This window comes from Pantherophis guttatus, chromosome 9 (genome assembly GCF_059756535.1).
Source record: "Pantherophis guttatus breed Tessera chromosome 9, ASM5975653v1, whole genome shotgun sequence".
NCBI classification, from domain to species: Eukaryota; Metazoa; Chordata; class Lepidosauria; order Squamata; family Colubridae; genus Pantherophis; species Pantherophis guttatus.
The window spans coordinates 30,110,920-30,122,500 of record NC_142071.1 but is presented as its reverse complement, the minus strand read 5'-3'; the positions used below and the strand labels follow the sequence as shown (position 1 = coordinate 30,122,500).

At 44.3% G+C, this 11,581-nt stretch overlaps 1 protein-coding gene across 1 annotated transcript in view; it reads right to left on the bottom strand.

Moving 5' to 3' along the window:
• LOC117670160 (uncharacterized) overlaps nucleotides 1–11,336 on the bottom strand; it is a 35,077-nt gene extending 23,741 nt beyond the window's left edge. The window contains exons 1-10 of the mRNA XM_087875970.1: nucleotides 11,169–11,336; nucleotides 10,009–10,229; nucleotides 7,668–7,835; nucleotides 6,247–6,429; nucleotides 5,464–5,581; nucleotides 4,979–5,104; nucleotides 3,302–3,461; nucleotides 2,084–2,252; nucleotides 814–1,002; nucleotides 506–698 (exon numbers count right to left, since the gene is read on the bottom strand). Of these exons, the coding sequence (XP_087732096.1) occupies nucleotides 506–698; nucleotides 814–1,002; nucleotides 2,084–2,252; nucleotides 3,302–3,461; nucleotides 4,979–5,104; nucleotides 5,464–5,581; nucleotides 6,247–6,429; nucleotides 7,668–7,835; nucleotides 10,009–10,229; nucleotides 11,169–11,301 (1,660 nt within the window). The 5' untranslated portion in view covers nucleotides 11,302–11,336. The remainder of the gene's footprint in view (nucleotides 1–505; nucleotides 699–813; nucleotides 1,003–2,083; nucleotides 2,253–3,301; nucleotides 3,462–4,978; nucleotides 5,105–5,463; nucleotides 5,582–6,246; nucleotides 6,430–7,667; nucleotides 7,836–10,008; nucleotides 10,230–11,168) is intronic.
• Between the last annotated feature and the right edge of the window lie 245 nt (nucleotides 11,337–11,581).

The window sequence follows — 11,581 nt, the reverse complement described above, 5'->3', positions numbered from 1 at the left end:
TGGCAACTCCAAGCTGTGTGGACTTCAGTTCCCAGAATTCCCCAGCCAGTTATGCAGAATTCTGGGAGTCGAAGTCCACATAGCCTCAGTTTGCTGAGAAACATTGGTTTACAACAGGGCTCTCCAAACTTGGCAACTTTAAGACTTGAGGACTTCAACTCCCAGAATTCCCTCACATGCTGGCTGGGGAATTCTGGGAGGTGAAGTCCACAAATCTTCAAGCTACCAAATTTGGAGACCCCCCCCCCCCGGTTTAGAGAATTTGTGATTAAGAAAAAGGCTTTGGGCCTAAATTTTTGCAGTTAAATACGGCAACTATTGGATTGCACCAGCTTTCTCATTCGGGAGATATCCCCCAATCTGTGCTAATTTCAAAGTGAGCGATTTGCGAGGAGATAATTACAGTGCAATTTGCTTAGCAGCGTTCAGGGGAAGCATTCATCCAAGCTAATTCTTTGTGGACGTGCGGTTTTATTTTTATCACATAAAAAAAAATAATGTCTACCTTCTCTTCTTTCCACATGGCTGGGATTTTTCTCCAAACACCCCCTTGCTTGCGTGCCAGATTGATATTTCCGGATGACCACAATTTTGGATTCTCTGGATGAATATTTATCCAGATTATATTTCAACTGCAATTTTCGGAATCGAGGAGTGGAACTTCCTTTGTTGGCCCATCCGAAAGCTTGGCAAAGAATCTGCAACGTTTGGGGAGGAAAAAAATAGCTTACAGGATCAAGAAAAAGTCTGAAAAAAATGATGCACAAGAATGCATTTCTATGGATTGTTGTTGTCATCGTTGTCTGAACTTACAATCAGCACGAGATAGATGAGGATGAGGAAGACGAGGGCGATGATTATTCCAATGATTGCCGGCCAATCGGGTTTCAGAACTAGAGCTGGGATCTTTGCGATGCCTACTTGAACAACATAACTGGGAGTTGTTGGGTAGAACGGTCCTTTTTCGTAACATTGTCCACCAAATGGCAGGATTCGGATATACTTCTCAAAAGGAACACACGGGCAGGGAAAATTAAATCAGAATTTGGAGGTACGGTGTTGTCATGTGCTCTAGGATAGTGCTACTCGACTTCATCTCCCAGCATTCCTTAGCCAACCATGGTCTACCCTCTAAAAGTTCTTTCTCCCTATCTCTGTCAAGTCAGTCACTCTGTCTGTCTGTCTCCCTCTCTCTCCCCCTCTCTCTCTCTTCTGTCTGTCTCTCTGTCTCTGTCTCTGTCTCTGTCTCTCTGTCTCTCTGCCTCTCTGTGTCTCTGTGTCTCTGTGTTTCTGTGTCTCTCTGTGTTCGTCTCTCTCTGTCTGTCTCTGTCTCTTTGTCTCGCTGTCTCTGTCTTTCTATCTCTCTGTCTCTCTGTGTCTCTCTGTGTTTGTGTCTATCTCTCTGTCTCTCTGTCTCTGTCTCTCTGTGCCTGTCTCTTTGTCTCTGTCTCTCTGTGTCTCTCTGTCTCTGTCTCTCTGTCTCTCTCTGTGTGTCTCTCTCTCCATCTCTCTGTCTCTGTCTCTCTCTGTCTCTCTCTCATCTCTCATCTACGGTATCTATCTACAGTATCTATTTATTTATTTATCCTAACTCTATCATCTATCTATCTCTATCCATCCACTCATCCACTCATCCACCCACCCACCCACCTATCCATTTATCCATGAATCTCTCTCTCCCTCCATCCCTCCCTCCATCCCTCCCTCCATCCACAGCAGTGTTTCTCAACCGTGTCAACTTGAAGATGTGAGGACTTCAACTCCCCCTGGTTGAGGAATTCTGGGAGTTGAAGTCCACCCATCTCCAAGTTGCCAAGGTTGAGGAAACCTGCTCTATAATTAAGATATTATTCTTCATGCTCAGTGTTTAGTTTTACCTTGTAATGGTTTCGGTCTCAAAGTAAGTAAATTAAAAATTATACACATCCCTTAAGAGGTCCATGGTGAAGGCTGCTGATCAAAACCATATGAGAGAAGAATGGATCCATGATCCCACTTGATAAATCTCCTGCCCCTTCACAGGACACAAATTCTAAGTATTGGCCCTGTCTTGAAAGCCAACCTGCTGGGACCCAAAACCCACCATTTTTTTGTGTTGATTGCTACTCAGTCTCAAGACGTAAGTGCCGGGATTGTAGAACTGGAATAGGAAGAAGAAAAAGCTGGTTGAGCTGGAAGCCAATCGCATTTCCTCGGCGAGTTTGCGGAAAGCGCCCCAGTCAAAATCTTGGTTTGTATTGTATAAATTATTGCTAGGAAGAAACACAAGATAAAGTTGTGTAACATGATTTCCATCCCAAAAAGACTTTCCTCTAATGTTGAATCTGCAATTCCACTCAAGAATGATGATCAGTCAATGGAACAAAACACAGAGAATGGCTTTAGATCAACTGGGGAGTAGAATAGAATAGAGTAGAGTAGAGTAGAGTAGAGTAGAGTAGAGTAGAGTAGAGTAGAGTAGAGTAGAGTAGAATAGAATAGAATAGAATAGAATAGAATAGAATAGAATAGAATAGAATTCTTTATTGGCCAAGTTGATTGGACACACAAGGAATTTGTCTTTGGTGCATATGCTCTCAGTGTACATAAGGAGAATAAAATACATTCATCAAGAATAAAAAGATACAACACATAGTAATAGTCAAGGTTACTAATAAGCTATCAAATCGTCCTAGGAAACAAATAAAAACAATATAATTGAAAGATACAAGCAACACGGTTATAGTAATAAGTGGGAAGAGATAGATACTAGAAAGGAAGAGAATAATAATAATAATAATACAGTCTTAATAAATTATTTGACAGTGTTGTGGGAATTGAAAAAGCCCACAGATCAGAGGTGGGTTTCAGCAGGTTCTGACCAGTTCTGGAGAACCGGTAGCGGAAATTTGAGTAGTTCGGAGAACTGGTAGTAAAAATTCTGACCGTCTATTCTCTGCCTCCCAAGTCCCAGCTGATCAGGTGGAAATGGGGATTTTGCAGTATCCTTTCCCTGCCATGCCCATCAAGCCACGCCCACCAAGCCACACCCACAGAACCAGTAGTAAAAAAATTTGAAACCCACCACTGCCACAGATCTAGAAACGAGAATTTGACATTGACCCCGGCTGTGACTTATTTTAGCAACTGTTAACAAAATTAGCAAACGTGGTCGATCAATCTCTTTCACTGTTTTTTTAAAAATAGCACAGGAAAATGACTCAGTGGCCACACGCTTCTCGCCGCAAAGCATTGAAAATCAGCAGGACCTACAATGGGAGGTAGGAAGACACACCTCGCGGGGCTTCAGAATTGTACTTACACATCATAAACAGGGTAATGCTCTTTAGAAACAAAGAACACGAGCATCTCGTGCATTTGGAGGCACACCGTTGGGTTAAGGATGCCAGTTAACGTGCTCGTTGGTGTAGCGTTGGCAGGTTCTGGCTGGGAAAATCGAAAACCATCTTTGGCAGAAGTCCCTGCATGAACAACAATAACAACAAAACACCTTAGTGAAATAGAGCTGCGTTTTAATTCACGGACGGACACAATTTGACGAATCACGTTTCATTATTGCTCGTTCGTGTTTCATGTAGTGGTTCCCCTGGGAGAAAACTTGCAATAAGGAGCACCAATGGCCATATTCCACTGCAGGGAGAGTCAATATGAGGTCTCCAGGACCCCCCTAATAACAATAGCAATAGCACTTAGAGTTACCGTATTTTTCGCTCCCTAAGAGGCACTTTTCCCTCCCCAAAAGTGGGTGGAAATGTCTGTGCATCTTACGGAGAGAATATGGGCGACAGGCAGCAGCGGCGAACGGCGGCAGCAATCCCCGTCCCCTGGAACAGCTGATCGGCGGTATTCTGGGAGGCCAATCCAACCACCAATCAGCTGCTTGGCGGCGAAGGCTCCAGCGTTCCTTGGAGGAGGCAGCGGACACGGAGGAGGCGGGTTTGCTGCAAGGACGCTAGCCAGATGAATAACAGATGGATGCTGGGAGGCAGAGGCAGATTTTTTTTTTCTTGTTTTCCTCCTCTAAACCTAGGTGCATGTTATGGTCAGGAAGAGAGGCGTAATACAATGAATTTAGGGCTGTGGAACTGAAAGGCTGGGGCATGCAAGTTCACAATCCCCATTGGCAACTCTTTCAAATAATGGCATCTTTCTTTGGAATTGTCCAAGAGCGCCTGATAACTCTGGGTAAAAGCTGCCTTTTGGTTTAAGGAGCTGTAGATGGGCGCTATGGTGGCATTCTTGTATAAGTAGTCCTTATAGGACCACAGTTGTGCCCAAAATTTCTGTTGCTAAGACAAGATGCTTGTTAAGTGAGTTTTGCCCAGTGGTGAAATCCAAATATTTTTACTACCGGTTCTGTGGGCTTGGTTGCCACCTTTGATGTAAACACGCACAAGGACACAAACATGTGTTCTGAGCTAGGCTTCCCGAGAGCATGAAGCAGACGCCTTGTCCTGACAAAAAACCCTTTTTATTAAGTTACTGTGAATTCCTCTCATTCACATCCAGCAAAGTCTTTCAAGGGAGAATTTACAGTCACAGACCTTATCTGGCTTGGAGAGCTGCCAGGTCGATATCTTCACAGAGAGTCACGAACCAATTAAGCAAACAAATTGTCTCCTGCAAACTCCACTCCCCTTTTGCTCCTCTTTTATTCCCTCTAGGAGGGGCCATTCACCGTCCACCTGTGGCTTTACTCCTGAGTCGGCCCTTGTTCCTTAGCTGTTCCCTTCTCCTGGCAGCTCTGCGCATGTGCACTCTGGGAACAGGCTCCAGCTGTTCCTCTGCATCACTGATGTATCCGAAGGCAGCTAACAACTGTCAGATGGCCCTGGCCCCCTCTCTGCCTCTGACGCAGAGCCCTCATCCGAGCCTTCCCCAGACTTCAGGACTGGCCCATGTTCCTCCCCAACCTCTTCACTGTCTGAGTCTGCCACCAGCTCTGCTGGTGGGCCACAACAACATGATGCCTACTTACATGAAATATCCCAGGACTTTGCAGCCCACAATTCATTTCGGGAAGCTGATGGGATCTGGCTTTGTGTTGCAAAGAGATGTTGTAGTATTTCTGGTTCAGGATCGTTCATACCTATAAATCCTCTTCCTGTAACGATGGAGAAGGAATTGGTTATCCCCACAATCTCTTAACGTGAATCCGTATTTCATGCTTTATTCCAGCCTCCTCTTTGCTCTCTGGTGTGTCAAGGTTTTGGGTGAACTTTAGAAATAAAACAGACACCCAAAACAGAGATGGAGGAGGAGGAGGAGGAGGAGGAGGAGGAGGAGGAGGAGGAGGAGGAGGAGAAGAAGAAGAAGAAGAAGAAGAAGAAGAAGAATCTTTTCCAAACAGGTTTGAAAGCTGTTCGCATTGCAGCTTTGGAGGTCAAGAGTTGGCAACGAAACCAGTGGGAAAATCTGAAGCAGAGAAATATGGACCGTCTCTCTTCTTTGGTCCTTCCTTACCATTTGTCTTTACCATGTGGACCGGCTGGAGCTCTTGGGTCTCTGAGGCACAGAGATTTTGAGCATGGAAGCTGAGTCCTTGCAAAGAAGCTGCTAGCTCTTCCCAAAAAATATCAACCTAGGAAAAATTTGAAGACAAGGCATCTTTAATTCCAGTTCCAGATGGCAATGTTCTCAGGAGCCTAAATTTGGGATCAGACTTAGCTGCCCTCCCTCCATCTCTAGGTTCCCACCTAGGAAAAAAGGATATGTCAAGCACAGCAAACGAAGTCGGTAACTTTATTGTCTACCACCTATGTTACAAGAACCTCCCTGGACTGCTTGCCTTCTCCTGGGAATGGCCAGATAAGTCTTCATGAATCTTGGGGGAGGTCAAGCTTATGCTGTTTGCAGCTGTGCAAAGACTCCAAGCTAGGCCCTCACTTGACTCTCCCTTCCAGCCTGGCTGGCACTTTCCCAACAGGATACCACTGATTTCAGCTGGCCCTTTGGAAGATGCCCAGCCCAGGGGTGAAATCCCTGGTTCTAACAGGTTCTGGAGAACCAGTAGCGGAAATTTTGAGTAGTTTGAAGAACCGGCAAATACCACCTCTGGCTGGCCCCAGAATGGGGTAGGAATGGAGATTTTGCAGTATCCTTCCCCTGCCACGCCCACCACGCCCACCAAGCCATGCCCACAGAACTGGTAGTAAAAGAAATTTGGATTTCACCACTGGCTCAGCCCAAGCATTCTAGATTTCTGATAAAACTGGAAAAATCAGCTTCCTTTTCAACCTTCTTTACCTGGCTGCCATTTTTGTACATGACGGAAAGTCGGGCTCGGTTGTCTTCACAAAAGAATTTCAAAACACCTCTCTGCTGTCGTCGGCACCGGAGACCACACGTCTTGTCCAGACTGCCCACTTGACAAAGGCAAAGCCCAAGAACTTTATCATAACCTTGATAGTGTTGGGGGATGTCACAAACCTATCCGGGAAGATCCGAAGAAAGTCAATGTTTCCTTGAAACTTTTGCCAGACCAATTCTTGAATACAGCTCATCTGTCTGGAACCCGCACTGCATATCGGACATTAATACAATCGAACGAGTCCAGAGATATTTCACGAGAAGAGTCCTCCACTCCTCTGCTCGCAACAAAATACCTTATGCCACCAGACTCGAAATTTTGGGCTTAGACAACTTAGAACTTCGCCGTCTTCGGTCTGACCTAAGCGTAGCTCATAAAATCATCTGCTACAATGTCCTACCAGCCAATGAATACTTCAGCTTCAACCACAACAATACACGAGCACACAATAGATGCAAACTCATGGTAAACCGATCCAAACTCGATTGCAGAAAATATGACTTCAGCAACAGAGTGGTCAATGCCTGGAATGCCCCTATCTGACTCTGTGGTTTCTTCCCCAAATCCCCAAAACTTTAACCTTGGACTGGCTACTGTAGACCTCACCCCATTCCTAAGAGGTCTTTTAAGGGCGGGCATAAGCGCACCAGTGTGCCTTCCGTCCCTTTCCTAATGTTCCCTTTTATTCGTATCCTTTTCATGTATTTATAATTATATTTACACTTGTATTTGTCATAAAATACATGCTTGATGAAATAAAATAAAATAAATAAAATAAAATAAAATAAAATAAAATAATAAAATAAAATAAAATAAAATAAAATAAAATAAAATAAAATAAAATAAAATAAATGAAATGAAATGAAATGAAACAAAATGAAATGAAATAATAAATGAATGAAAATTTATACTGTACAGGTAATTCTCGATGTACGACCTCCCTGGAGGTACTTAAGGCTGGGATTCAAAGTTCCCACTGTCACCGCATATGGTCACATGACATTTCGAGCACCCATCAACCAGGCAATGCTTAAAGCAATTTTCAGCGTCCTCCAATCACATGACTGCATTTTATAACAACCAGTGTTTACTTCTGGCCCACAGCGACCCATTGGTTCCCTTTAGAATTGTGATGTTTGTTTAATGACTGCTGCAAAATAGGGTCGTAAAATCGGGCCAATCGCATTGATCAGTCGCCGATTTGCAACTGTCACCAATTACGACAGTGAGGGTCCTAGCTGAGCACTCTTTGAGCGAATCGAGGAAAACGCTACCAAGCTGGAAGATCAGTGGCTAAAATGGGGGCAGCAAAGCCAGTTGCAACCACAGTAGGCTTCTCCCACAACCTTCCACTCACCTGGTCTGAACAGTAGTGAGTCCACTCTTCCTTAGTTAAGCACCGGCCATCTTGGTTCCGGACAGCATCGTCTCTACAAATATCATAGGTTTCTTTCACGCAATCCCACCGCCTGTCTTCTCGGAGGCTTCGATACCCAGGAGCACAGGGGCACTGAGCATCGCTGGGCTGGAAAGGGAAGAAAGTTAACTCCATCCCTCTGGAATGTCCATCCCCCCTCCCCCAACTAAGACACGACTCGAAGATTCAGGAAGGGGAAGGAAAAAAGGGATGCTGAGAAGGCCCGCACAATTCTACCAGCAGAAAGAGAGAAGTTGGGGGAAATGCTTATGGTTCCTGGAATGTGGTACTCCATGACATGGGAATCCCCCTGAGTTTATAAGGAGATTTAATCTTCCCCATTGGAATTATTCTGCCTGTTAGGAAACGGTTATTTGTCTAACTAGTTGGTCAGGCTATATATATAAACCAACAATGTATGTTTGCCAATGTATGTCAGAAAGGTATTATATTGCTTTAAGACTGTCAGGATCATGGCTTGTGTGAATACTACACCATTTTACCTGCTTATTTGCTGTAACTCTCTACCTGATCTCTCTGCATGATCACCGTTTGATCATAGCTACTATGTTGCTTTCTACTATTTATTGAATGTTTTATATTGAACTTGTTTCTGTTTTGGAACTCAAGAAGAACTGTTTTATTGCATATGACTACAACTGGTAAGAAGACTTTGTACTTGAAATATCCCTGGATTGATCTTTTAACTCTCGTCTTATCTGTGCATGACTTGGATTGTTTTTGGACTTTGCTTTATTTTTTTCTAAAAGTAAAAGACTACAACAACTCAGTGTGTTTGTATGTTGACTGTGATTGTTCACAACCACTCCCAGTCACTTTTCATGCATTTACTCAAAGGGTACTCTGCTCAATAACCCACAACATCGGTTATGAGCCAAGAATATCCTTAACACTGCCGTAGGACAATGGAGCTTCTGGTCATCTTTAAGGATCAGTAGATTTACCAATAGAAGAGAATATTTGAACTGTGGGGTCCTTAATGTTCTCTGAGCTTGGTTTTCTTGCAGATGTTTCATTACCCAACTAGATAACATTATCACTGCTTGAAGAGAGAGGGGTATGTAGAGAGGAGGAGGAGGAAGAGGAGGAGGAGGAAGACTGTGGGGTCTTCGATGCTCTCTGAGCTTGGTTCTCTTCTTGCAGACATTTTATTACCCAACTAGGGAACATAATCAGTGCTAAAAGAGAGCGGGGTAAACCAGTGGTGAAATCTGAACCAGTTTACTACCGGTGTGCTGGCTGTGCATGCACGCCACACGCCAAATGCACGCTATGTGTGTGCATGCGCAGTGTCCACCACGCACCAAATGTGAAGACCGGTGGTAAAAACATGCTTAAAAAGTTTTTTTTAAAAAAGTTCCGGCGATCGTGCATCGCTCAGCTGATTGTTGGAACTTTTTTTAGAAAAACATTTTTTACTACTGGTTCGGCAAACCAGTAGCCTTTTTTACTACCGGTTTGGGCAAACTGGACCGAACCGGGAGCATTTCATCCCTGGGATAAACAGAGAGCAAACCCCACTCCCTTCTAGCACTGATGATGTTACCCAGTTGGATAACGAAATGTCTGCAAGGAAACAACCAAACTCTTTTTTTTAAAAAAAAGTTTTTTATTTTTATTTTTCATAAACACATTTACATGTACAGTCATTTCCATCATTTTTCATTCATCTTTTCTTTTAACTTTCATTTTCAATTTTTACGTTTTCGGGGCTGCTCTTTTACCCTTTACCCTTACTCCAACCTTTCTTCTTCTCCTCCCCTTCTCTTCCCCTGTTTCTCCTCCTACTTCCTTCATTCTTCCTCTCCTTCTCTTTCCTACTTCTCCTTCTCTTCCCCCACTCCTCTCTTCTTCCCCCCTTCTAACCTTCTCCTCTACTCCTCTTTCCTCTCCCTTTTCTTCTGCTCCTTTTTCCTTTCTTCTTCTCCTCCCCTTCTCTTCCTTCCTCTTTCTCCTCCTACTTTCTTCTTTCTTCCTCTCCTTCTCTTTCCTACTTCCCCTTCTCTTCCCCACTCCTCTCTTCTTCCCTCCTTCTAACCTTCTCCTCTACTCCTCTTTCCTCTCCCTCTTCTTCCTCTCCTTTCCCCTTTCTTCTTTCTCCTCCTCCCCTCTCTTTTCCTCTTTCTCTACTCCTTCCCCAAACAACCGAACTCAAAGAACAACAAGGACCCCACGGTTACCTGTGTCTGCCAACATTTGAAGGCAGCCATGTCAGCTGATAATTTGAACGCATGGATAGAACCAAGTCCACACCCCATACCTGAAAAACACCGCCTTGCCGAAGACACACACAGGTGTTTTGCCCTTCTTTGGGTTGCACGGCCTCCGAGCCACACGGCAAGCAAGCGACCTGGCCCACTTTAGCACTGAAGAAATTCACCGGACAGGCCAGGCAGGTGAGAGAAGAAGACAATCCTGCAGAACGGAAGGTGCCTTCCGGACACGGAATGGGGGAGCTACTGCCAGCTGGGCAGAAGAAACCTTGAAAAGCAGAACAAAACCATGAACGGAACCTATTTGCATCTGGCCCTGTAGAGGGAGATGAAGTCTTGACAGTACAGTGGTCTACGCACCCTGTTATTAACACCAGCTGTCTGCAATTTCTGCTGGTTCGAATCTCTCCAAGGCTCAAGGTTGACTCAGCCTTCCATCCTTTCTAAGGTAGGTTAAATGAGGACCCGGATTGTGGGGGCAATAAGCTGACTTTGTATAAATATACAAAAGGATGAAGGCTATTGCTTAACGCATTGTAAGCCACCCTGAGTCTCCGGAGAAGGGCGGCATATAAATCAAATTAAAAAATAAATTAAAAAAAAAAAGTCTACCCATTTTAAAGTTGCCAAAGTTGAGAAATATTAATCGAAAGCAATGTTTAGCCAACGGAGGAAACAACTACAGACTGAAAAACCCCTAATTTGGGGACGCAATCTGTTCTGAATAACTGAATAACAGAATTGGAAGGGACCCTGGAGGTCTTCTAGTCCAACCCCCTGTTCAGGCTGGAAACCTTATATCATGTCAGACAAATGGTTGTCCAGTCCCTTCTTAAAAGCCACCAGTGTTGAAGCACCTACAACTTCTGGAGGCAAGTTGTTTCACTGATTAATTGTTCTAACTGTCAGGAAATTTCTCCTTAGTTCTAGGTTGCTTCTCTCCTTGATTAGTTTCCATCTATTGCTTCTTGTCCTGCACTCAGGTGCTTTGGAGAATAGCTTGACTCCCTCTTCTTTGTGGCAGCCCTCTGGAAGGCTGCTATCATGTCACCCCCAGTCCTTCCTTTTGTTAAACTAGTCCTCCCCAATTCCAGCAACCATTCTTTAAAAAGTTTATCCTCCAATCCCCCAATCATCTTTGTTGCTCTTCTCTGCGTTCTTTCTAGAGTCTCAACATCTGGAATCCTTCTGGGATCGTTCCTTGTACCTTCCGGGCAGGCAGATGAGTTCTGTTGTCTTCTCCTGCGATTAAACCCATTTTTGCACCCTTCTTTCTGCAGTGGAGAATTGCCAGCCGGGCAAGCTGTAAAAATAGATAAAAGGAAGATGAAGACAAGCATCGTCCTCGCTTTCAGACTGAGCACCGTTCAGTCTTGGAAAGAACTCCGAGAGACACGGGTTGATGTCCGTTTCTAAATATTTCATCACGCAGGGTTGAAATGCAGCCAAGGGGAAACTGGATCCCGTTGTTTTCATGGCGAGGGTCAGAGAGCACAATGGAACAACAACACAATGCAAAGTGAGCTTAGAGAGGAGATGTTGACGTTTTGGAATTCGTATCCTAGTTGCTCTGCATTTCTAGGGAGCCCTGAAAACTCTGCATCTTCCAATTTTTATATG